The sequence below is a fragment of the Ochotona princeps genome, chromosome 6 (assembly GCF_030435755.1).
Source record: "Ochotona princeps isolate mOchPri1 chromosome 6, mOchPri1.hap1, whole genome shotgun sequence".
Classification (NCBI taxonomy): domain Eukaryota; kingdom Metazoa; phylum Chordata; class Mammalia; order Lagomorpha; family Ochotonidae; genus Ochotona; species Ochotona princeps.
This window is the reverse complement of record NC_080837.1, coordinates 22,116,171-22,143,025: the sequence shown is the minus strand read 5'-3', so window position 1 is coordinate 22,143,025 and position 26,855 is coordinate 22,116,171. Positions and strand designations below refer to the sequence as shown.

General features: G+C 47.0%; 1 protein-coding gene across 2 annotated transcripts in view; it reads right to left on the bottom strand.

Annotated features, from left to right (window-relative positions):
- The window catches only part of MYO1E (myosin IE), a 200,596-nt gene that overhangs the window by 31,873 nt on the left and 141,868 nt on the right, over positions 1 to 26,855 (bottom strand). For both annotated transcript variants that reach the window (XM_058665767.1, XM_058665768.1), the window contains exons 16-21: positions 26,694 to 26,775; positions 19,986 to 20,092; positions 14,401 to 14,499; positions 4,081 to 4,225; positions 1,104 to 1,218; positions 470 to 639 (exon numbers count right to left, since the gene is read on the bottom strand). In XM_058665767.1, coding sequence (XP_058521750.1) covers positions 470 to 639; positions 1,104 to 1,218; positions 4,081 to 4,225; positions 14,401 to 14,499; positions 19,986 to 20,092; positions 26,694 to 26,775 — 718 coding nt within the window. The remainder of the gene's footprint in view (positions 1 to 469; positions 640 to 1,103; positions 1,219 to 4,080; positions 4,226 to 14,400; positions 14,500 to 19,985; positions 20,093 to 26,693; positions 26,776 to 26,855) is intronic.

The window sequence follows — 26,855 nt, the reverse complement described above, 5'->3', positions numbered from 1 at the left end:
GTTTAAAAAAGCAGCATTCACTGACACATGCTGTGCAATTACACAAAAGCGTTAATAACAACACAGCAGTTCTCCCTGGCACACAAAGGTACTTCCAGGAGCTTCTGGGAAACTAGAATTAAGAGATATTTTGTTGCAAGAAGCAGTGTGTAGTTTTTTTATAATCTGTGTTTTCCATGAATTTTTTGCAAATCCCCTTTGGCTTTCTAAACCCACTGCATAAAATCAGCCTGCAATACCCATCACCTCTTCTTGTAAAATAATCATGCAAGTTTAAATTTGCATAAAAAAGTTGTGGGGAGGACACACAAAACGTTAATGGTGACTATTGCTGGGCATCCACGCCTGTGGCTCTGCATCTCCATTGTTCCACAATGACCCTCTTTTGTCTATAACAAGGACAGCAAACCCGCTAGTTGTCCAGACGGTAAGGAATTCTTGTTGCCTGGGGTGGGCGGTCAGCACGTACCTTGAACCTCCTGTCGTACTTGGTGACTGTATCAGCAAAATCGATTTTCTCCCTCTTGCCCACAAACTGCTGGAGCTCTGGGTGCTCCTCCATCCCAATGTAATCCCCAATGAAATTCCTGTTGATGCTGTTTCTCCTCCTCTCCTTCTTGTTCAACAAGAGGTCTGAGGCTGCAGATTACAAGAGCATAGAGAAGGAAAATCAGAAAAAGGAGCCCAGATTCTCAGTGCGGAAATACACAGAACCGTGACATCACATGCCAAAGAAAATGGTGCTTTGTAACTTTAAGCTCAGACTGACTTTTTTTTATAAAAGTACTTGAAAGGAAAAGCTATAGAATGAGAGAGAGAGAGCAAGCGAGCTCCCACTGACTGGTTCGCTCCCTGAAAGGCTCATAGCAGGCAGAAGTGGGCCAGGACTCAATTCAGGTGCCTCCCATGGGTGGCAGGGATCCAAGGACTGGAGCCACCATTGCTGCCTTGCAGGGTTTGCTTTGGCAGCAGGCTGGAGTCAGACACCAGAGGTGGGCATAGAGCTCGGGAACGGTCTCGTGTGATGTGCGGGGGTCTTAACAGGCATACAAAACTTACTCCCCAAAATGTGTTAGAAGAATGAACCAAAAGAGCTAAAATACCTTCTTCTCTCATTTGCACATACTTCTTCCGGGCGACAAATTTCCTCCACGATTTCTGGATCACTCGAGCATACCCATCGTACTTTCTCTCTCTCATCTCTTCTAGAAGAAATAGCTGTGAAGGCAGAGAGGAGCAACGTGAACCGGCCTGTGAGACCCGAGCGCCGTTCCAGCTGCGGGTATTTCCAGGATGCCCGGCTGACCGACGACACAGCAGGCATCACCTTCGCCAGCTCCTGCCGCCCAGTGACGGGACCACTGGGGCACACTGCTGGCGACCGACGCTATGCCACACATTTATTTTTGCTTTTCATGAAAACCCATGGGAAAAAGAGTTGCACCCAAGGGCTTGGCCATCCTATTGGTAGCTGTCCCACCTTGGTCTTGGAGTCTGACAATCGAAGGGGGGGGACTGGACGTGTAGGCTATGTTCTTTCCCCGCCTCGAGATCCAAAGAGGAAATTGAGGGCTGCACCAAGGCTGCCGTCTCATGCTGCAGACAGCCTCTTCCTAGAACCTTCCAGGTTTCTGCAGGAGCAGAGCTGGTGCTGCCCTACTTACAGTTCCACAGAAGCCTAGACTTGCGACCTCACAGGATCCTGCAAGCAATCACTGGAGCAAAGGATGGTAACCAGTGATGGGGCTGGGACCGCTCAGGGTCAGAGTCCATTCAGGCCCATTCCACCAGACCGTGCAATAACGAAGATGACAGTAAATGGTGCCCACAATAGGTGAAGACTGATCCTGGGTGCGTGGAGTGTGTCATTTCAACATCTCAATTATGACATGAGCCGTATTTTTCTGTCATCTGTATTTTTTACACATGAGAATACTGGAACTAAGATTAAGTGGGGCTGGACAGCGAACCAAGGTTGTTCTGGTTCTGCCAGGCCCCTCTTCGTTGTCGCACACAGGTCCAAGTCTTTTTCTGTCAATATGTCTCTGACCAATTCCTAAAATGGTGACAAACTTTCTCATGCACAACGGAAGTAAGTTAAGCAGTTTACATGACTATGTACACACCCCACTACTAACAACAACCAGGGACCAAAACGCAAGCTCAAAGCAAAGATGAGCCATCATTGCAAAAATACTTCAGAAGTAAACAATGAGGTTTGGTTTGAAGGCAGCTGGGCTTAATTTGTTGTCTGTTTACCCGGGTCTGTACTTATTAAAAGCCACACTTATCTGCTCCTGCCACCCAACCTCTCTGCCCATTCTCAGCCCCAGCTGGGTGGAAACAGCATGGCAAACGCCAAGAACCAAGCTGGGGCCCGCTTAGTTCTCCACCCTGGGTGCCACAGACAACAGGCAAACCCCGCACAAGGAATGGGGTTTAGTAACTGGACACAGGCTGTAAGTCAGAGCCCTACAGGTGCCTGTTGGCGAGAATCCTGGCTGGTGTTTCTGATCTCAGCAGTTTCCGAGTAACTTTTGCTTCCCTTTTCTTTCCCAGAATTATTTTGGGAGTGCTGGAGAAAATGCACTGTGACTCAGAGCAAGGGTGAAGGGGTAAATTCCCAACTTCCTACAGATGAATTCAGTGATGAGCTGAGTTTGAGAACTCTTTCAAAGGGTGCTGGGGGTTGGAGGTGAGTGAAGATCAAGGAAAAAGAGTGGCTACATGTAATAAGCAAAGAAATCAACCCAAAACGAAAACCAGTCCTTTGGAGTCGAATGCCTGTGGTGGATTCTTGAAGCAGATAGGTTATTTTGCATCTTAGAATGCAAGCAAAAATCACAAGGCAGATTAAAAAAAAAACAAAAAACTTTAGAAGTATTTGCATGTCCAGACTAGCTAGGACTGGATGAGGCGGCCAGGGAGAGAGTGGAGATGAAGGGGTGTGCACGCACATAGCTCTGTGTGTGTGTGTGTGTGTGTGTGTGCACAGGTGTTCATGCGTGTGCATGTGTAGAGATATGGGGGAATGGAGAGTCAGGTGATGCTGATCCAGTAACTGGGAAGAAGAGTATGAGAAAAACCAAAAATAAATCTTGACTTTATACGTACACCTCCAAAGCTCAACTGAAGGAAGAGAAAAATGTACTGAAAATACGGCAGCTATCTGAACTCTACATGAGCACTCAGCAAGTGGAAAAGCAGGAGCAGGTTGCAGGTGACACAGGGGACGTGGCGAGGAATCACCCCGTCCCATTTCAGAGGGAACAGGAACTGTTCTGTGGGTTGCTTAATGGAGTATGACACAACATTCTCACTTCGTATTTGGAAAAGAGATTGCTGGGAGACTACAAATAACTCAGAGTGTAAAATGTCATCACAAACTTTTCATAAACGGGTTCTATCGATGGATGCCACTCATTTCTTTGGGTCCCCAAGGCCTCTTGGCTGCAGCCACGAGGGAGGCACAACAGTAGCTGTGGGGCCAGGCTACAAAAGCAGGAAACAGAACGCAGAACTTCCTTGAAGTCCAATGTTTCCATTTCTACTAACATCATCATTTCCCATACGATTTCCTCTTAGTCTGACCACCAATTTTGCCCAAGCTCACGACTAACTCTTGAAATGGAGTCTGGTGACAGTCATGGGGACCTTAAGACACCAAACCTCTCAGACTGGGTAACTTCCCCACCTTAGAAAGGGAGCAGCTGTCCCAGGGTCCGCTGGTAACTGGCATAATTGGGGGCTTCTATGGGATTTCCGCCACACACAAAAGTTCTTATGGATGTTCGTTAGGCTCACAGTATCCGCATCCTGGCCAGGAGGGCTTCAGAAGCTCCTCTCCATGCACACATCTACCTTAGCTTGAGAACTGCAGAGCACCCAGGCCGCAGGTGTCACTGGTAAGGATTTGTGCTCCAAGAGTGCAGATTCCACCTTCCTCTCAAAGTCCTTTCCAGACTCAGGGTCTTCAAGACTGACTCCTGGGAATTCCCACCCAGGGACCTGCTCCACCATCAGTGAGGACACCTGGCTGCAGGGAGAGGGCATGAGATTGGGAGGCGGCTGAGCACTCACAGACTCCGGGGCCTTGATGAACACTTTGCTCCTCCCGAGCTGGAACTGGTCGCTGTCCATGTTGACCGACTGTAGCAGGTGCAGCACGCCTTGCTTCTCATCGCCCTGCCAGGAGGGCCAGGTGGCTTTGGTCAGAATGGCATACCTGTGAGGGCAATGGGGCACAGGTATCACTCAGTTGGGATGGCCAGGGCTTTCTGCAGAGTCGGGCAGGTGAGAGCTTTACTCCTGGGGCACCTGGTGCTGCTGGGACACAGCGGAGCCAGCTGTCGGCGTATTCTCCAGCCTCAGCACCCACGGAGCCCATTGCAAAGCTGCTTCCGCCTCTCTCCCCAGGCTGCCATGTGAATGCCTGGTGAGACTCTGCTTTTCTTAAGATTTATTTGTACTTGATAGAACTACAGAGAGAAGGGAAGACAAAGATATCTTCCATCCACTGGTTCACTCCCCAAATGGCTACAATGGCCAGAGTTGAGCCAATCAGAAGCCAGGAGCTTCTTATGGGTCTCCAACATGGGTCCAGGGGCCCAAGGGACTTGAGTCATTCTCCACTGCTTTCCCAGGCCACCAACAGGGAGCTGAATCGGAAGTGGAACAGCCGGAACTTGAACTGACACTCACATGGGATGCGAGGACCGCAGACAGAAGATAAGTCTACCACACAATGGTGTTGGCTCCACTCTTTTCTGAATACCTGTCTCCCGACTTCTTCAGAGCACTTAACTAATGCAGAGCATTTTATAATGCTCCCATCCCCTTTCCCAGAGCAGCTGTGGGCAGGTATCCCCTTCCATCTGTGAAACTCTGGTCAGTCCAAGGCCCAAGACCCTCATTCCTTTGGGAACCCTTCCAGGAGGTCTGTCACGGAGCACCCTATCAAAACTCACCCTCCTCTACTTCTCTCTGGAAGGCAGGTTTGCTCACCACTATACCACCAATACGAGCTCTCCACTTCTCTCTGAACCACTGTTTTCCTACAGAGCATGTGACGGGATGTGTAACTAAGCTCACATCTGTGCTTATTTGGTTAGTGGAGGCTCCTCCTGACCCCCAGGGATGGGAGTTCCCTGCATAAGGAGGCCCCGTCTGTGCGCCCCAGCAACAATGCTGGGCACAGCAGCGACAACTGTCACATACGGCCAACAGTTACAGGAGACTCGCTTGGACTCATACACGATGATTGGTGCTACAGGTGTATCACCTCATCGTTTTTTTACGGCAGCCTAATCAGGTTGGGCTCCCATTCCGCAGAGTAGAAGACGGAGGTAAAGGGAGACTCGGTCAAGGCTGCTTAGCCAGTTAAGCGTCAGAGATGGGGCTTGCACTCAGCTCGCTCCCTTGAATCATGGCACTGCATAGAAACCAGTTTGGTTTAGATGTGTTTCTCTTGAAGACTGCACCAGCTCAGAAGAGGGCAATGTGGTGCAGGGAGTTAAGCCACCGCTTGCATCCAATGTCACAGTGCCTGGTTTGAATCTCCACTGCTTCACACTTCCGACCCAGTTTCTTGCTGTTGCACATGGGAGGCAGACGATGACGCCATCACTGTGGGGTCCTGCTACTCACGGGTGAGAACCAAATTCAGGTCCTCTCTCCCAGCTTTGCTGGGGCCCAGCTGCTGTGCACACCTGGGGAGTGAGCCAGTGGATGGAAGCTTTTTCTGTTTCGCTCTTTCAAATAAATATCGTTTGAAAATATTTTACACTCCACTCCACATGCCTATGCCAGAAGAATGTGTAGCATGTTAGAGGCTGATGTGACAAAGGAGAGAGCGGCACATCACCGCACGTTGAACAAAAGAGGACACCCACGTGGGGGTTAGCGGGGCGGCCCTGCACAGGCATACTCAGGGCACGGTCAGTAGCCAGGACCTGGCTCTGTTCCTGGGACATCATTTTTAAGATTTATTTTATTTACATGAGCGACAGAATGACAGACAGAGAGAGAGAGAGAGAGAGAGAGAGAGAGAGAGAAAGTAAGTATATCTTCCATCCATTGGTTCACTGTCCAAATGACTGCAATGGCCTTGCTAGACCAGGTCAAAGCCAGGAATCCAGAATTCCATCTGGGTCTCCCACATGGGAACAGAGTGGGCCATCTTCTGCTGCTTTCCCAGGCATATTGGCAAGGAAGCTGGATGGCAATGAATCAGTCAGGATTTGAACCAGTGCTCAGATGGATTGTTGGCATCATAGTCAGCAGCTTGATGTGCTGTGCCACAACACCAGCCACCAGGCCTTCTGAGTCTGCCAGCATTAGACTTCTCTACCTAGGAGGAAACCATGAGAACTGATCGTTGGGTCCAGGACCCTCCCCCGCAAGGGCCAGCTGGGTGGTTCTCATGGTGACTCCAGCGTCCACATTTTGCCCATAACCTCAGAACTGTCCTAGAGAAATAACCCCCGCCCCCGTTCCCTAATTAGGGGAACAACACTTCTGAATGAAAGGGCCTCGTTGGAACCACACATGTATATGAATAAATATGCTAGGTGCCATAATGGAGTGAACTCAACAAGCTAGGCCACACACAAATGACCAAGAACAAAGCCTCTCTGAATCGGATCAACAGCAGGACGGCTGTGCCAGGTGAATGGATGAGGCACACCTCGCTCGCAGAGGACAGGGGACAAGGACTAGATCTTCAAGATGACAAGTTGCTCAGTGTAACTCTCCCTGGTTTCAGCTAATCAGTTAAAAACTAAGTCTTTTTTGCTGTATAACTACAGACAAGGCTCTAAGGCAATCCACACTTCATTCCTTAAAAAAAAAAAGAAAGTTCAGCAATTCACACATAAGAAAATAAGAAACTTGAAAGACTTTTTTTTTTTCCCGGGAGATTTATTTGTTTGCCTGAAAGGCAGTTACAGAGAGAAAGAGAAGAGATTTTCCGTTCACTGGTGCGCTCCCCAACTGGTTACACTGGCCAGGGGTAGGCCAGTCCAAAGCCAGGAGCTCCTGGGTATCCTATGAGGGTGTAGGGGCGAAAGGACTTGGGCCATCTTCTGCCACTTTTCCAGGCCTGTAAGTAAGGAGCTGGATCAGAAGTCAAGCTGTAGGGATTCAAACTGGTGCCCAGATAGGATGCCAGTACCATAGGCAGCAGGCTCCATCCTCTGCACCACAGTGTTAGCCCCCAAAGAGATTTTATTTTGGTAAGGCTTCCAATGGTGTGAGATTCAGTATTGAAAAGGAACTTCAGAAACATTCATGGGAAAATAAACTTAAAAGATAACTTGGAGCTAGCTTCATCATATGGCATGTTAAGCTGCTGGCTGTGATGCCAGCATCACATATGAGCACTAATTTGAGTCCCAGTTACCTTACTTCCATTGAGCTCCTTGCCAACGGCCAGGAAGCTAGCACAAGATGACCCAAGTACCTGCCACTCACGTGGAAAATGTGGATGGAGTTCCAGGCTCCTGGTTTTGACTTGGCCTAGCTCCACCATCACAGCCATTTGGGGAATAAGCCAACAAATGAAAGATCTCTTTCCTAACTCTGACTCTCAAACAGATTATATATATATATAATTTTTTTTTAATAAAAAGAAAAGTCAGGGCTGATCCCGTGGCATAGCAAGCTAATCCTCCTCTTGGAAGTGCTGGTATCCCATACGGGTACAGTTTGTATCCTGGCTGCTTTACTTCCTGATCCAGCTCCCTGCTCATGGCCTGGGAAAACAGTGGAGGATGGCCCAAGGCCTTCGGCCTCTGCACCCATATGGGAGACCCAGAAGAAGCTCCTGATTCCTGGCTTCAGACTGGTGTTGTCCTGATTGGTGCAGCCATCTGGGCAGTGAACCAGCAGATGGATGGAAGAGTTGTCGCCCTCTCTCTGTGCAACTCTTTCCAAGTAAAATAAATAAATTTTGAAATAAATAAGTGAAAAAAAATAAAAGAGAAGCCTATTTGGGAGCATAAAGGTATTTCCCATGAACTTTCTGCGGCCACCTTGCCTCTCATGAAGACTGGCCCATCCTTGTCCTGCGGTTTGGTGCCCCATGAGAGCTCTCAGGGCCTACTCCTGCTCTCCCACTTCACGCACCCAGCTTATTCTACCTCTCCCCAGGACACACCAGCAGGAACAGGCCGTAGAGGCAACGGTGCTATTGCCTAATGGAGACCTCTGGTCATTCTGCATAGACAGCAGTAAGAGCTCGCACTCCTTCCAACAGGAAATTGTCAGCTGAGAACTCAAGGTCAGCCTTTCCCCTCACAGTCCTGCTACTAGCTATTGGCTCTTTGTTCTGCCTTTTGGTCAACAGGTTCTTTGTTACCTTCTGGATCATGGATCCAGTGTTTTCTTCCAGGAAGAAATGCAACCCACCACCCGGTGACCCCCAGCTGGCGGCCTGAGGACGAAAGCTGTCTACAGCCTCCAAGGCCACAAACACCCCAGCAGCCTGGATGCTCTCGGCCATGCCGCTCCATCCGGGGCTTCTCTGACAAGGACCGCCTTTCCTGAGCAGGCATCCCTTTTCTCATCCTCATATTCCACGGGGCTGACCTGAGACCAAGGTCGACGGCCAGGTGCTATGAGGTAGACTCTGCATGTCTCTTACGTTTCTACCATGTTTTCTTCCTAAGGTTTAGGATCTCTGTTTGAATCTGTTCTCTCAGCCATAGAAAGAACACACACTGTCCAGCTCAGAGAAATTTTCTGAAGAAATTAAAGACAATGTCCCAAGCTGACACTCAATCTGGCTGCCGTTGCTAACAGTTTTAAAAACACTTTGTAAAGAAATGGAAATGGTAGTAGGAAGGTGGCAAGAAGCAATTTTTCATTTTACTGCTTGAAGCAATGTAGTATTTGTTTGGAGTATATAGCCCACTGGTTTGGGGGATGAAGGTATTTTTTAAATTTTTGTTCTTCAATATTCAACCAACAAGGATGTTTGGATAAATATAAAGAATTTACCCAAAAAGGAAATGAACACATATACTGCTTTCCACGCCAGCACTAGGCTGCAGGGAGCGTCAGAACCACTGGACTTCCTGCGTAGGGAGGGTTGTATAATACATGTGCATGAGGCTAGTTGCGCTGGGTATTCACACTTCCTCTCCCTTGAAGTTTTTACTTCCTGTTTTCTCACTGGACAGCCTTTCTGTGAACTTCTAAAGAGAAACAGCAGAGGCTTTTCCAGTCATCTTGGTGAGAAGAAAAGTATAGGGCGGTTCAATGATTTGTAAGGCCTCTGAAGACAGAGCCACAGTTCCACACTCATAGACTTGATGGAAAACGGAAGTATTTCTTGACCGTTGATATACCTGGACTCACTGAGTGGACAGCTTAAAGACAGTTTCAGAATACACTGTGGGGAAACTGAAGGGGTACTTTTTTACTGAAAAAATTTTCTTCCCTACTTTGACTCCCCTAGCACTCTCAAACGAAGACAGCATTGCAACAATGAAGCTGCCTGCTCTCTGTGACTCCTGAAAGAAAAAACCCGCAGCCAGAGACGCCAGAGGGGAGGCATCCAAGCACTGAATCCTTTCTAGGCAAGTTCCTCAACACACAGGGCAGAACAGATTCCACTCAAAGCATGCTCAGTGTGAAACAGTGTGAAACAGTGTGAAACAGCGTGTACGCAGTCAGGAAGCTAGCCGTCACCTGAGAGGCCCTCATGGTGTCACTAACAAGGTCATATCACAGCTCACGTAAGGAGCTCCTGTGAAGACAAACACTCCTGCCTGGAAAAGCCAGGCACCGATCGTTCCTAGGAGTGCATGTACTGCCTGCTCCTCTGAGCTGCTGCAAGTCAAGCTGGTTGGTTTTTACAATAATGTATAATGAAGGAAGTCTTTCAGAATTGTTTTGGCCCCTGCCCCCGCAAAAAGAGATGCAGAAACATCTGACACATTCCTATCTTCACATCCGTTTTGGTGGATGTTTACGTGAGGAACTATGTTCCAGGTGATGTTTTCGTGAGGATGCTGCCTGGGCTGCCCACAGCCCACACCGGAGTGTCTGACTCTGATTCTTGCTTCCATTTCCTGGGGTCCCAACTGTGTACCTCGGAACACCACAGATGATGGTTCAAGTACACGAGAGACCCGAGTTGAGTTCCTCGCTCATGGCTTTGGCCCAGCCCTAGCTATAATGGGTATCTGGAGGGGAGTGAATTAGTTGGCCTCTGCCTTTCAAATACAAATACAAAAAAAAAAAAAAAAAGGAAAAATTTGTAAAGACATTTTAAGTACATGAGAAATAAAGGAGCATAAATTTATAAGTATTTTGGAATTATAAGGGGCAGACTTTGTGGAATTAAGATGGGTGGCAATATTTTTCACTCGCTGCTTTAGGCACTTGACTTCCTTTTCCAAAAAATCCAGTTTGCAAGACAAAAAAAAAAGGTGTGATGATGCTCTAAGCCTGTGGCTCTGGACTGGCTATGCTTACGAGGGAACATGGGGAAATCTCCAGATGCACTGTCAGAGCCAGTGAGTGGGAGGGGGCAGGCTGGCACCTAAATGAGGAGAGGTCAAGGAGGCTAAACATCGCAGAATACCTAGGACGGCGCTGCAAAGAACCTTCCAGTCTAACATGCACTTCGGCAGCTGAGGTTCAGAGACCCCACTCTAACTGAGCACTGTGGATCTAAGGAAGATCAAAGGCTCATCACTATCTCATCATCAGGCAAGAATACATGGATCAAATCACACTGGATTTCATACACATGGACAATTAAAATAATGACAAAAATCTTAAGACATCTGAGAAAGTCTTATAACTACCTACCTCCACATTTCAGGGCAACCTGAAAGGGTGAGGAGGGTTCATTATAGAGAATCAGAGGGCCCTTGGCTAAAGCCTGTAACTGGTCAGTCAGCTTCCTAATCTCATGGCAAAAAATACAGCCCCTGGGATGAACTGTCTAATTAGAAGTACTTAAGCCAGGCCTGATGCAGTAGCCTAATGGCTAAAGTCCTCGCCTTGCAATGCCAGGATCCCATATGGGCGCCGGTTCTAATCCTGGCAGCCCCACTTCCCATTCAGCTCCCTGCTTGTGGCCTGGGAAAGCGGTCAAGGATGGCCCAAAGCCTTTGGACCTTGCATCCTTGTTGGAGACTCAGCAGAGGCTCCTGGCTGCTGGCTTTGGATTGGCTCAGCTCTGGCCATCATGGCCACTTGGGGAGTCAATCAATGTACAGAAGATCTTTCTCTATGTCTCTCCTACTCTTTGTATGTCTGACTTTCCAATTAAAAAAAAAAAGAAAAAAAAGTACTTAAGACGTTGTTCGGCCTGGTGGCACAGCAGGCTGAGCTAACACTTGTAAAACTGGGATTCCTTGTGAACACCAGTTTCAGTTTTAGCTCCTCCATTTCCAGTCCTGCTCCCTTTTAAGGTACTTGGGAAAAGCAGAACACAGCCCAAGCAAAATCGGGGACTTGCCATCCAAATAGGAGACTGGATGGAATTCATGGCTTTTGGTTTTTTCTTAGCTCAGACATGGCTGTTGTGGTCATCTGGGGAGTGAACCAGCAGGTAGACAATTTCGTGCTCACCCTGTGACTCTGCCTTTTACATTAGGAAGTCTTTAAACAGTACTAAAATTCTTCTTCACCTTGCTGACTCTGTCATATAAAATTTGAATTAAAAACAAAACCCATCCTTATACCCTCCCTCTGTATTACACAGGAAAGAAATAACTCTCTGCTGATTAAAATGCGAACTTGGGCTTCCGCCTCCTCCTTTCACTTCCCTCTTTCTTAAAGGAAATTAAATAGATGTAGAAAACACAGTGAACTCCACAGACCCATTAGAGAAGTTAGAAATGTCACGTTTCAAAGCCACTAAATTATATCCTTTCTGAAAATGACACAAAGTAAGGACAATTTAAGTATAGGTCCTGTCATACATACTAAGGGACACTGGGCAAAAAATATTTGAGGTTAAATACTGTAAACCTATTTGTTTAAGTAGGTTAAAATGTTTTCCTGAAATTATCTTCATAAAGTTCAACTTTATGTCTGCCATGAATACTATAAAATCTCGAATGCAGAGGTTACACTGGACAGCCTATTGCATGCCTGTAGCTACTGATGTATCCTAAATTTTAAAAAGGGTAAAAAGAATTCTATTATAGTAATACACTCAATAATAAAGACATGGAGGGCCTGGCACGGTGGCCTAGCAGCTAAAGTCCTTTCCTTGAATACACCAGGATCCCACACGGGCGGTGGTTCTAACGCTGGCAGCCCCGTTTCTCATCCATCTCCCTGCTTGTGGCCCGGGAAAGCAGTTGAGGACAGCCCGAAGCCTTGGGACCCTGCACCCATGTGGGAGACCTGGAGGAAGTACCTGGCTCCTGGCTTCAAATTGGCGCAGCATGGACTGTTACGGCCACTTGGGGAGTGAATCATCGAATGGAAGATCTTCCTCTCTGCCTCACCTCCTCTCTGTATATCTGACTTTCCAATATAAATAAATAAATAAATCTTAAGAAAATATCCTGCTTGGGTGTATGTTTCCCAGAGGGCAGAAGACATTAAGCATTTTTCCATGTACTTTCTATTTTGTATTCTCTCTTTGGAAAAATGCCCTTTCAGATTCTTTGACCCAGGTTTTTTTTTAAGATTTATTTATTTTTACAAAGTCAGATATGCAGAGAGAGGAAGATCTTCCATCCAATGATTCACTCCCCAAGTGAGCCGCAAGGGCCCGTGCTGTGCCATTCCTAAGCCAGGAACCAGGAACTTCTTCCGGGTCTCCCACATGGGTGCAGGGTCCCAAAGCTTTGGGCCGTCCTCGACTGCTTTCCCAGGCCACAAGCAGGGAGCTGGAAGGGAGGCGGAGCTGCCAGGATTAGAACTGGCACCCATATGGGATCCTGGCATGTTCAAGGAAAGGACTTTAGCTGCTAGGCCAGTGTGCCAGGCCCTCAAGCAGGATTCTTACATAGCAGCTATTGTGTGCCTTGGCACACTCACATTCGGTATCTGACTATATGGGTTCAAGTCCTGACCATTCTGCTTCTTAACTGAGTTCCTGCAAATGCACACCCTAGGAGGTAGCAGGTGATTCCTAAGGGCTTTGTCCCCGGCCACCCATGTGGGAGACCTGACTCGGTCCTTGCTCCTGGCTTGGTCCAACCCTGGCTGTTGAGGGCAAGTGAGGAGTGAATCAGCAGATGGAAGATCTCTGACTGCCTAGTAGCAGCAGCAGCAGCAGCAGCAGCAGCAATAGGAGGAGTAGGAGTAGTAGTAGTAGTAATAATAAATCCCCTGATGACACCATTTCCCACCCACTACATGGATGCTGGCAGAGATTTGGATCCATTGTAATCTCCACCACTGGTACAGTCACTTAAGAATCCAGTAATGTCTCAAAAAGGTGAGAGACTCAGAAATGCCACTTTTAGGAATATACCCGAGATTCTCAAAACATTCATGGGAAATGTGTATTGTGGAATCATGGATTTTGAATTTTTTCTGTAGCAAAACAAACTTATCATTTCATCCCTTTCCCTATCAACTTTTAGAAGTATTCTCATAAGTATTCTCACTTAACAGGCTAATTCTCTGCATTGCAGTGTCAGCATTCCACATAGGCACCGGTTCTAGTCCTGGCTGCTCCATTTCCAATTCAATTCCATGCTTATGGCCAGGGGAAGCAGTGGAGGATGACTCAGGTCCTTGGACACCTGTATCTGCATTGGAGACCCAGAAGAGGCTCCCGTCTTTGGATCCGCTCAGCTCTGGCTATTGCGGCCATTTGGAGAGTGAACCAATGGATGGAAGATCTGTCTCTCCTTTTAAATAAAAATAAGTTTTTTTAAGAAAGAAATACTCTCACCTATCCAACAAAAACTTGTGTACGAATTGTCTTAGCAGTGTGATTCCTAAAGACCAAAGAGTCAGAAAACAGCAACAAATGACAACTCTGAGCTGATGAAGGAACAGATGAAATGTGGCACATCCAACAGTGAAATGTTATTCAGCAATAAATAACAACAAACAGCAAACAGGCCACAACATGGGTGAACCCTGAAAACATGAAGGAAGCGAGGTGACAAACACACAATCGAAACACGAAAGGCTGAGTACTGGCAAGTTGAGGGGGACAGAGCTCAGACCAGCGACTGCCTAGGGCTGGGGGTGAGGGAAGAAGCGGGAGCTGACAACCAGAGAAGGCAGGACTGGTTTTCAAAACAAAGAAAATGTTCTAGAACGGTGGTGATAGATAACCCTGTGAGTGTGTTAATTCATGCACTTTTCTCAATAGAATGAGTCATACACTTGAAGTGAGTGGATTGTCTGGGATGTGATAACTCCATTAACTGGTGTTTGAGTAAAAGCCCAGAATTTCTAGTCCATTACCTTTGCAGGAATTTCTGGAAGATGCGCCGATAGGCATAACCCGCTCTTCTCACACGTATGTTCTCCTTCAGACCCAAATATTCCACTTGATGCTTTACCCTGGAAAGAAGTACATGAAATCTCGATATTACTGGGAAGCCCTTTCAACTCCTCCCTGATCTCATCAGCCATCCCCCAGAATTCTGATTCCAAGCTGCAGAGAAACACTTTAGCAAGGGCTATAATTTGTAGTGTCTTGATACTGAACTCACCTCTCACACTGTAGAGTAATAATTTGGAAATATTTTATTATGAAATGCAAGTATAAGCCAGTATATTACAGCTCTGTTTCAAAGAACAGTGAAACAAAAACCCATACACACCTATCACCCAGATTATGAACAACAGCACTGGTTTTTCTCAAAACTAAAGGTAAAAACTTCTAAATGCTTGAATTAAATATATGGAGAGCTGCTTTTGCTCTTGAATCATGAATTTAACATCGATTCTAGACTTAATGAGCTTACCTGTCTAGGCTTTTCTAACAAGTTGAACAAGGTGGATTCAAGACTGCTCGTTTTAAATACCTAAGTTAACAATAGTCCAAAATATGCCTGAGGTATAATTTTAGTTGCTTTTTTAACAGTAAAAAATCTAGTCAGGTATTTTTGGAAGGTGGACTCAGAGCTACCCTGGACTGATGCTCCCCTATACTGGGGAGCTCCTATAGGGAAGGAAAGCCATGGACCCCAGCCCTTGGAGATGCTTGTTTATTGGCCTGGTAGGTGCAGGCAGGTGCGCCCTGAAAGACAATTACTTGCAGAGGACAGCACCCTGGACTCCTGCTCTGGTGAGACAGATTAGTCCTGCGCTGGCTATCTGCAGACACTTAGAAATAGGGTGTTTGAGGACAGTAGGAAATATTAAGCTAGGTTGTACATCATTCTGTGGTTAATGGAGTCCCTCATGTTCCCTGCACAGTGCCCCCTGGGGCTGCCTGCACCAAGCACACTCCTGGAGAACAGGCCCTTCCCATTCTTCATTCCAGTCCCACACAGGCTCCTGACAGCTGTCTCCCTAGCAAGGATTCAGCTGCACTCCATTGATGGCTACCACATACCAGTCACGCAGTTTCCATACAAGGTACAGAACAGGACAAAGCTATGATTTCTGCTAGAGACACCCAGAAATCACAGCGATAAATACCAGGTTCTGTACCTGGGTTTTGCATGTACCCCCAGGATCCGCCACACTGTAACCCTTCTTCAACTTAAATTCTGAAGTTTTAGTTGGGTACCTTTCTGTCAGGTATTTAACTTTTTGGCATGAATGATGTAAAGCTGTTAGTCTAACACCTTTCCAGTTACAACACATGAACCAGAACAGAAGGCTGGACAAGGAAATGGATCTTTACAGTCAGAGGATTTGCAGGAACCTGGAATGATGTCCTGAATTTGCCAGGTGCAGAGGAAGACGGGTCAGAGGGTTCCATGAAAGTAAAAGTGCCAGGAAGGAAAAGCCCTGTGGCTTAGGGAGGGGGGCGAGGAGAGCTCAAAGAAGAGGTGGAGACTAGAGCAAGGGACGTTGAGCCTGACTGGTCTTATCTGAGCCATCAGCCAGACAGGCTGACCCCTTTAAGATAATGAACTTTTTATGTCTTCATAATCAATATCCACTTTCCTGCAGTATGACAGACAGGCAGTCAGGTAGATGAAACAGAAGATAGATAGGTCAGGGAGGCAAGTAGGTTGACAGTTAGTGAACCAAAGGAGAAGGTATCTGATTCAGTAAACAAAACTCACCACTGGCCTTTTCCTTACATTAAGGAGAATAAACACAAGGATGCCCATCTCAGATATTGGCTCATTTCAAGATCCTTTTCACAGATATTGGTTTCACTCCATGCTTTGAGGCAGGGAATGTATCACCCACTGATTCAAGAATAAATTTCATTTCCCATGAATCACATAAGAAAGAATATTCCCTGTGTCAAAAAACTGTTTCATTCATTCTAACTTTCACCATCAGGAAATTTAACGTAAGTTTCCTTGACTAGGATGCTCACAAATCCTGTACCATACAAAAGCTCACATCACCAGAGGATCCAAGTTCACTTTTGTGTGTGTCTGGCCAGACAGGCCCTGCCGTTCCCTGGGTTGTGTCATCTTTATCTTTTGAGGGAAGTCCTCTCTTTCAAGATCATCCTGTGCCTTAAACTCACAGATGTCAAGGCCTGAGATATCAGAGGGCAACTGGGCATCTAGAGGACAAGCCATGTGGCAGGAAGTAAACAAAACAAAGCAAAACAAACAAACAAACAACACACACACAGACAGACAACAGGAAGAGAAAAACCCCTACGGTGGATCAACTTGTGGACTGAATAATCCTGTTCCCCCAAACCTGTGACTGAGCATCTAACGCCTGCCAGGGAAGCACACTGTCCTTTCATGGTCCCAGTGCTGCCTGTTCTGACGGAGAGAAAGCTTCCATCTCAGAGTAAACCTGAACCAGGATTAGGGTTCGGGACACACCAGCAAGCAACCTTACTGGCAACATCAATCATCGCTTGACTCACTAACACTTGAACTTCTTAACTCCCTTGTACACAAATATATGTCATGTTCTCTGCAATTCAAATAATAGGAGTAAAAATCTAAATAAGGAACACACCAGGGGAAATCCTGTGAGAGTTTCCCAAGTTAATCTACTGGCTTAATGTCTCCCTTTTTGATGTTGCAATGAATCAGCTTGCACTTTATGAAAAGGGATCATCAATGTTGGGGAACTTCTAAAACAGGAGCTGCAGAAAAATTCTCTTTGAGAGGGGCTTTCCACTGAGGAAGCAATTTGGGGCAGAGGAGGATATGTTGTGGGTATTGCATTGATATGGTGAGATGTTTTCAAGTCAGATGGTTTGCTGGGAAGAGTTGGGGAAGGGGCGATGGATGGATTTTGAAATAGGGGAGGGAAGGCTAAGGCACTCCTTTGCAATATTTCTGCTCCTAAGACTCTCACAATTTGCTTCTGACATTCCCCAGGACAGCATCCTTCTACTGGGAGGGTGGGAACCCAGGTTTTCGGGATGTGCATGTGTGGATATTTCTGATGGGAGTGTTGGGGAGCAGAGCAGAAGCGCTCATTCATGGAAGGACATACTGCTCTGGAGTGAGCTGAGTCTACAGAGGAAAAGAATAAACACTAAGGAGACAAGGAGTTCTATTTGAACTTCTTAGTAACAGGCTAGCATCAGTACATGTCTTCCAAAATCCAGGCCAGGCCCTTGCCTTCCAAGATCTGTGGTTCTCAGAGTGTGATGTATGTGGACCACTAACCATCAGCGCCTGCATTGCGTGGAGATACATATACAACCTTCCTGGGTCTACCTCAGATGCACTGACGCAGACATGCTGAGGGTAGGACCTGGGAATCTCAACAAGCCCTCCAAAGTCAACTGAAGGTTGAGAACCAAAGTGGAAGGATCCAAAAGCCATTCTATATCTTCAAGTGGAAGAAATGACAGTTCTGCTACCTAACTGTTGTCAAAGTGTGTCTTTATCATTTAGAAAGGAGGACAAATAAAGGATTACCAGAAAAGTATGCAAAAGGAGGAACAGCTGGAATCTAGGTGCAAGTCGCATCACAAGAGGACCTGGGAGTAGTGGTCAGCCCCTGGAAAAGGACAGTCAGGAAAATGAGCCGCCTGTCTGGACCCAGCAGGAGAGCTGAGGAGTGGGAAAGTACGAAGAAGCCTTCATAGAGTGGACGAGAGTGCCACGGTGACCATGAGAGCAACCTAGAAAAGGGCACTGTACAGTTGTAAAAAAATGGACTGACCACCTTAGCAAATGTGAGCTCCTCCCCAGAGTCCAAGAATCAGTAACAGAGAGCATTATAGGAGGAATCTCAGATGAGAAGAAATAATTTCAGTGGTATAACAGAAAAGATGCCTTACAAATAGGACAGTAGATGAGATGACCCAGAGGGAAGTACCTTACATCCAAACTGCAAAACTTTTTTTTTCCTTTATATGTGGGGTGATGGGGGAAGGTGAGAATGTGAGAGAGGTGTGTGTGTGGGGGGGTCAACACAAATAGAGCTGCCATCCACTGGTTCACTCCCCAAATGCCTGCAACAGCTGGGGCAGAGCCAGGGTGACGCCTGGAGGCCGCAACTCAATCTGGATGTCCCACACGGGTGATGGGCCATCACCTGCTGCCTCGGAGGGTCTGCAATGACAGGGAGCTGGATCAGACACAGAGTCAGGATTCAAACCCAGTCACTCAGATATGGGATGAAGAGGTCCTAACTGACATATTAATCACTAGGCCGCATGGTTGCCTACGCTGCAGCTAGCCTTCTTCAGAGGAGAAAACAGATGGCACTATGAATTACTAGGCTTAGAGCAGAATCTTCAGGTACTAAATGACTAAGAAGGATTCATTATCTCTTGTTATGGTTGATAAAGATCCTGCTGGCAGAATGGGAAATGGATCTACACACGTCTCTCAGGAGGTCATTAATTTTAATCCTAGTCTTCCCATTGAAGTTGAGCCTTGATTTAGTTGCTTGGTACCTAACAGGGTCTGTTTTCTTGCCTCTATGAGAAAAGAGGCTGCAGTGCAGGAGGCTTATACCCTGGGATCTGACCACCTGCTGAGGAAACGACCAGGGCTGCCTTTACAGCTGAGGTCACCGAGCACAGAGGCTCTCCCTAGCCCCGTTTTCTTGATTCCAATGCACATCAAGGTCAAAGCCCATAGGCATGTGCACCTGATTCCCCCAAATACCTCCAATCATCAGCTTCCTATTTCCCAACTCCACACCACCACCCCAGTCTGCCTAAGCCAATGGCCTGCAGCACTACTGGCAGGAAGGCCCACAGACATGGGCTTCCTCACATGTCAGCGCACAGAGGGGTCACTGGACGAGCTCTACCAGCATCTTCTTAGCTTCGTACATCTCATTTGGTCACCCCGCTCTTCTGCGCACACTTGGGAGGAAAGGCATCACCTCCAGTATGTCTCCTGGCTCTTCGTGAGCTCCTGCAAGGAACAGCCTTTCTGCCAGCGCATTCCTGCTGGCCCCAAGCTGAGCATGTGCGCTGAGCACTCTAGCCACATCCTGTGGGTGCTGACCCAGAGCTGAGCCCACCAAGAACGCCTACACAGAGCCTCAAACTAACTCTAAATCCATTCTAACTGCAGCGTTAGGGTTTTGTCTTGTTATTTCCATCTGCCCCCAGACTAGCCAAAATCAACATTATAAATTGCTAATTTAGAGCTGAGTGGTGATGCTAACATTTTAGCAAAAGATGGACACAAATATACAGGCTTTGACCTCTCCCCTCAAAAAATGTTAGTACCTCTGTTTTCGAGAAAAAACAGTATACATGGGTGTGTATCTAACATTGGAACCAAATGTGGCAAAACGTTAAAAATGAAAAATAATAATAACAAAAAACAAGCTCAGGCACAAGGACACACTCAATGCATCAGACAACCGAAAATGCTCCTGTCTGTGGCCAAGAATGACACCTGCTGGGCAGAGGCTGGAGCCAGGCCCACTGTGGCCAGTCTACCTCCCACCCGCCGGCCGCAACATACCTGCTTTCCTCCCAGTCCTTGGGCTTCTTGGTCTCGTTGGGCTTTATGCAGCGAATGTAGTGAGGTGTGCATTTCATCAGGGTGTTCACAAGATCATTGGCTTGTTTCTAGGAATAAAAATATTATTTAGAAATTTGGAACTTTTCTCGAATGCAGAACCACTTTCAAGGCAGACTTGTGAAACTCCAGCCTGGGAGTAGACAGCCGGAAATCAATCTCGATGTCAACTTTTTCATTAAGATTCAGTCGGGTCTACTAAACTTTCTTAAAGCTCTGCTGACTTTTACAACAATTTTATCACTCGTAAATAGGCTTGAAATGAGATCATTGGAAGCAAATAGGCTTTTTCTTAAACACAGGTAATAAAATAAAAGCTCAGTAAATCTACATATAAAATTCCTTTCATGTGGTATGAGAAAGCATGTCAGTGATTTATTTATTTGTACTCATTTGAAAAGGCAGAGGGGTGGGCGGGGAAGAAGGGAGAAGGATCTCCCACCCACTGACTGACAAATCTCTGCAACAAGTGGGGCTGGGCCAGGCTGAAACTAGAAGCAGATAATTCAACCCTGCTTTCCAAAATAGACGGCAAGGGACAAAGTACTTCTTAGAGAAAGATATCTTCCATCCACTGGTTCACTCCCCAAATGGCTGCAATGACTGGGGCTGGGGCAGCTTAAAGCCAGGGAGCCTGGTACTCCATCTAGGTCTCCTACATGGATGGCAGGGTCCCAATCCAAATACCTGGGCCATCTTCTGATGGTTTCCCAGGTGCATTAGCACAGAGCTGTATCAGAAGCGGAGCAGCCAGGACTTAAAATGACATTCTCATATGGGATGCCAATGTTGTAAGTGGTGGCTTAGTTAGCTATGCTGCTACAATGGCCCTGGGACCCATGTGCTTAAGCCATCACCTGATGCCTCCAGGGTGTGTTTTAGCAAGAACCTAAAAATAGAAACAGAGCCAGTACCTAAACCTAGGGACTCTGATTTGGGGTGTGGCCATCCCAAGCAGTCACCTGTCAACCTCTGATATGTCATTTCACTCTTCTTCCTCAACATGTCCTGCTACAAACTTGTGGACTCCGCTCAACTTTTTACACTTGACTCTCCTTTCCAAGCCTCAAATATGCCCTAAGAAATCATCTACTATTGCCTAAAGGAATGGGGTACCCAGTATGAAACTGGGTTCAAGCAGAAAAAGCACTCTCTTTCCTCCGCAAAAGTAAACCTGGAATTGCTTACAGTGCATTTCAAGTCATGAGAATCTCACACTTGCTTCAAAGACACGGGAGCCAAGCCCACAGCAGCATTCCCGGCACACAGCGGAGCACGCCTGCTGCGCCCACGGATGCCGCACATATGTGAACTCTACCTCCAAGGAAGCCAGCGTGAAGGGAGAGAAACCTCGAAAAGAAAATAGCAGACAAGGATCTCCCAAGCCAGAAACCATTACCGAGTCAGCAGAAGGGATTTGCTTCCAATAGAGAAATCGCTCTCAATTAGGGCTTTGCCGTTTTCAAGGCTTTGGGAAATCTGAAACCCTTGAGAAAAAGCTACTGGGCAGAGCCAGTGCAAGATGTTTCCTGGTGACTTGAGTCCTCTGTCTAGATGCGCAGAGAGTCACAGGGCCTGAAGCCGAGAGAGCTGCAAAGGTGCCATGACCGAAGCGAGGGGCTCTGATGAAAAACGCACAGTGCCTCTTGGACGATGTGCAATGCACGCAAGCTGAGCCTGATGCTCTTGGCCACATGGAGGGTCAAGGTGGAGAGGGATGCAGAGGTGCTTTAACACAGCTTTTTTTTTAAGTCCCCAAACTCTTAATAGTTTTTCAACTTATATTTGTAGATTTTACTTCATTATTCAATTGAAAATTTCGATCTCTTGTGCTCCAAGCTTTTAACAGGATACCTTTTTTTTTCACCTTAGTATAAGAAAACATGTGGTCATGAAGCAGTAACTAGATGTAACCTTCACTCCAGGCAGGAAGCAGCCCATGAGTTAGACTAGAAAGGTAACAGGGAAAGTGAGAAAAAGTTTAGGATGAGGCCACTCACTTAAACATAAATAATCAGAGGGCGACAGAGAGGGAGAGAGAGATGAAAAGATGATGGGCCGGCTCACTCCCCCAAACTCCTGCAACCACCCAACTTTAGCCAGGAGCCAATGTCTTCACTATCACAGCTGCTTCCGAGGGCCTGAATTAGCAGGGGGCTGGCGACTGAGTCAGGGCCATCCTTCATAGCGTCGTGACGTCTAGACCAAACACCTGTCCTGAAACATCTCTACTCCATCCTCTACACAGATTACTAGCAGGCCTGCACTGGGGCCTTGGCTCTGTTCTCTGCAAGCTACGATACAAATCACCACATTCCTCTGAGTTTATGTCTCTTCATCCATCTACTAAATAGTTGAACTAGAAAACTTCTAATATCTTTTTACAAGATGTATGTGAAAGACAGAGGGCGGTCCCGCCTGCTGGTTCACACCTCAAACGCCCGCAATTGCTGGGTCTGGTTGGGGGGGCCAAAGCTCGGAGCCAGATATTCAATCTGGATCGCCCAAGCAGGTGGCAGAAACCCAATGACCTGAACCATGATTGCTGCCTCCCAGCCTCAGTGTAGGCAGGAAACTGGAGCCAGAAGCTGGGGCTTGGCCCCAACCCCAGCTGCTCTGATGTGGGTGGTGTATGTGCTAACCACCAGGCCTGATGCCCGCTCCCCAGGATCATAACCTAGGGCTGGAGTAGCTGATCAAGAATAAGGCAGCACAAGCAGCCCAGCCGTCTGCTTGATGCATGCAGTTCCGCTGATACAGCCTCAGATACCGCAGCAATTGCACGCCTTTTCCCTGGACTGCCATTCTTGTGCTCTAGATTTAATACAACTCCCTTCCCGTCACAACAATATAGAATTTAGGGATGTCTCAAAATCAAGTGTTGATAAGATGTAATATGCTTTAATTTATAATCAATTATAAAATAAATTATAACCAAAAAGAATTACATTCAACGTAATACCCATCAGCAGTGTCTCTAAACATATATTTAACAGCAATATACATTTAGCTGTTCTTTCAGGGAACTGAGGGTTTCTTCAAAAGCTTATACCTCATGGCTGGCGTGGTGGCACAGCACACTAGGCCTCTGCCTGCAGTGCTAGTGTGCCATATAGGTTTTGTTTTGAGTCCCAGAGGCTCCACTTTCTAGGCAACTCCCTGCTTATGGCCTGGAAAAGCAGCAGGGGATGCCCCTGCTCCCACGTGGCAAACCAGGAAAGAAGTTCCTGGTTCCTGGCTTTGGATCAACTCAGCTCTGGCCATTGTGGCCAACTGAGAAATGAACCAGTATATGGAAGATCTCTTTCTCTGTAACTCTGCTTTCTATTAAAAAGGAATAATTTTTTTTTGCTTCAGAGATATTATTTATTCAAAATTTACAGTACTTTTTTTTACATTTTAAAAATTTTGAATTTTATGGTAAAATTCCATAGGGTCTGGGATTTTCACCCCTCAAGTTCCCACTCCCTGACTGATTTTCCCCATAGTATTACAATAGTATAGTCCTTCTTAAGCAGTCATAAGTCAATTAGTCTGTTATTTAAGTGTGCCCCAACACTGCTGGTACAGCAATGCCAGAAAGCTCATCATCCCATTGTTCAGATGTTCAACAGTGTCACTGGGAGTCCATCTTTGATTTGTAAGTAGGGATACATACCACATTGTATCTTCACATCTGATTATGACAGTCTCTGAAATAAACCTTTTTTATTTAAAAAAAAAAAAAGACACCTCAGAGATACTACTAAGCTAATGCTTAGAGACACTTGCAAAATACGGTGGAAACAGTGGACACAGAAGAGATGAGAGACTGGGTTGGAGCTGTGCTTCCCTAAGAGGTGTCTTAGTAAGAACACACGGAACAAGGGAACGGTCACTGTCACTGCAGCGTTGGAGGGAGACCCACCAGACTTACGAGGGCTACACAATCCACAGAGGTGTGATGGAGCTGCGAGAGAGTGCAGTAAAATCCCCTTGGGTGAGCTGGCTGGCTTCAGGAGGCCCAGCACAACAGCCGAGATCTGTAATCCAGAACACTTGGAGTTCCGCCCAGAAGGGTGGCAACCTCGGACATTCGGCTAGCCAGGAACTAGAAAGGCAAGCGATGGGTCCAGCCCCAGGATGAGGAGAGAAATGCCTCTATTCCCACTCTCCATTCTACAGAGAGGAAGCCACACCACTTGGAGATGAGTCATGGCAGTGTTGACGATCCAGACCACTTGGATCCAAACGTGACAGTCTCATGACTGCACTCTGCAGCCTAGAGCGAGTCCCTACCCAGGACCTCGCAGCAAAGGCATGAGTCAGAAAACTCACACAGAAGTTGAGACCTCAGGCCTTGGGAGAATTTGTCTGCTTTCTGCCCCATAGGTCCTAGCTCAGCAATCATCCCAGACATCTCACTGCCCCAGTTCAGGGGACTCAACGCCCCTGAAATGTGAGGGGCTCTACCCTCCAGCCAAAAACTCAGCTTGCACCTGACTTCCTCCATCAGACCTGAGGACTCCTCTTGCCCATTTGATGGGATGAGATCTTACTGGCTGTTTGGTCTAGCTGGTGCTTCTGCCCAGAGCAAGTTCATCATGGGCTGGAGGGCAGGAGATGCTTAGAGAAGAGTGAGCCAGTGAGCAGAACAGATAAGAACACCAGGGTGAGACTTGGGTCATTCAGGAAGGCATCGTAAGTGAATGCAGGGGGAATGCACAATCTGGGTGGGGAACCAGCTATCTAAAAGACTTCTGATGCCCACCAAGACTGAATCAAAGATGAACAAGCACGGGGCAGGGAGGGGAGAAATGGCCAGACTCGAGGGGCTAATACACATTTGTGCTGAGCGTGCTTCAGACACTGAGGTTAAATGCCCGCGATGCATTATTGCAGTTAGTCATCACAGCCTTCCCTTGAGATAAGTACTAAGACCTCGGTCTTACAGATGAACAAAAGCAGCACTGAGAGTTCAACTCACTGGCTTTCAGGAAGCTTATAAAAAGCTGAGCTGAGCTGCTGACACAGGTGCTCAAAACCAAAGCCCTCTACTGCCAACTACCTGACATTCTCCTTGATGGCAACATTCAGAAACTTCAATTAGTAGTATGTAGAAAACATATATTCTTGAGACTGGCATTCAGTCTAGTGACTACAATACTGGTTAGGAATGTTAGAGGGACTGGCACTGTGACATACTGGTAAAGCCACTGCCTGGAGCACCAATGTTCTGCACAGGTACTAGTTGGAGTCCTGGCCGCTCTACTTGCGATCCAGCTTCCTGCTAATGGTCTGGGAAAGCTACGGAGGATGGCCCAAGTGCCTGGGACCTTACACCCATGTGGGAGTCCCAGAAGCAGCTTTTGGTTCCTGGCTTTGGCCTGGTTCAGCTCCACCAGTTGTGGCTATTTAGGGAAATGAACCAGCAGACAGAACATCCCTTCCCCATCCTTTCTTCCCCATCCTTTCCATAACTTTAAAATAAATAAGTCTAAAAGAATTCTATGAGCATGTCTGGGTTGCATTCCTGGCTCCACTGTGGATTCCATCTTCCTGCCAGTGCAAGCCCTGGAAATCAGAGGTGATGGCTCATTCAATTTGAAATTAACCACCCAAGTGGGGGACCTGGGTTGGGTTCTGGGTTCTGAGTTTAGCTTCATCTGTTGCAAGCATGGAGGAAATGAACTATTGGATGAGGGTTCTACTTCTCAAAATATATACATTTAAAAATGGGTTCATCTCCCCAAATGCCCACAATATGCAAGACCAGGTCAATCACAGCCAGGAGTTGAGAATTCACTCAGGGTCTCCCACACGGGTAGGGTGGCAAGGACCTAACCCCTCGAGCCATCACTGCTGCCTTCCCAAGTGCATTAGCAGGAGGCTGGATGGGAAGGTGAATGAGACTCAACCTGCTGCTCTGACAGCAGAAGACCGTGTCCCAAGTGGCAGTTTTACCTCACTGTACCACAATGCTTGCACTGATACACACACATCTGTGAACTGGTTTAGTGACTGTTTCTCAGAGTTACTTGATTAAGTGTACCTCTCGATCCACAGCATAATTAAGGACAATGGACTTAGTTACACAATGACTCAACTAACAGAGCCCTGCCCACAGAGGCCTGGAGAGCACTGTCAGAAGTTCACGTGACAGTGCGACACCCGAGGTCCAGATGTGTGTGCAATGCACAGCCAGGAGGGGCCTGCCAGACCACTGAAGGTGGGGGTGCCCTAGTACCACTGGAAGACCAAGTAGCATTTCAGGGCAAGAAATGTGCTGCTCTTGGCTAAGTTTTTGGGTCTGGCCTGGAGAGACTGTCATCAACACATACACCATGGCTCCGAACCAGGACATTTCTGATAGTTTAACTTAAATTGTTCCAGATTCAGTTTCAGCCATTTCCTCTTAGAAAGTAGCTGATCATCATCTGCTGGCTATTAAGCTCCAAGGTACTTAACATCCATGTGGTCTGTCAGTCCAGCCAAGTCAAATTCAGCTTGCATCCTGTGGCTAGTTCACCAGCAGCATTATGACGTTTGGCCCTCTCTCCAACCACCTCCTTTGCATCTCACTGACCTCACCCTGGCCCGGGGTGCTGATCCTGACTCCTAAAAAACCCCAGATCTCACAGAAATCTAGAAACTGCCCGAAATAGAACTAACCTTTATTTTGCTTCCGGCAGTAGTTGGGCGCCCTTTCTTGTCAGCTTGCAGATTTTCAGGAAATAAAGACTTTATAAAAGGCCTGGAAAAGGAGAAAGAGAATGGATCAGCAATCTGGAAGTACCTTGGGGGCTAAAATCCTGCTTCTGTAGCGTGCGGGGT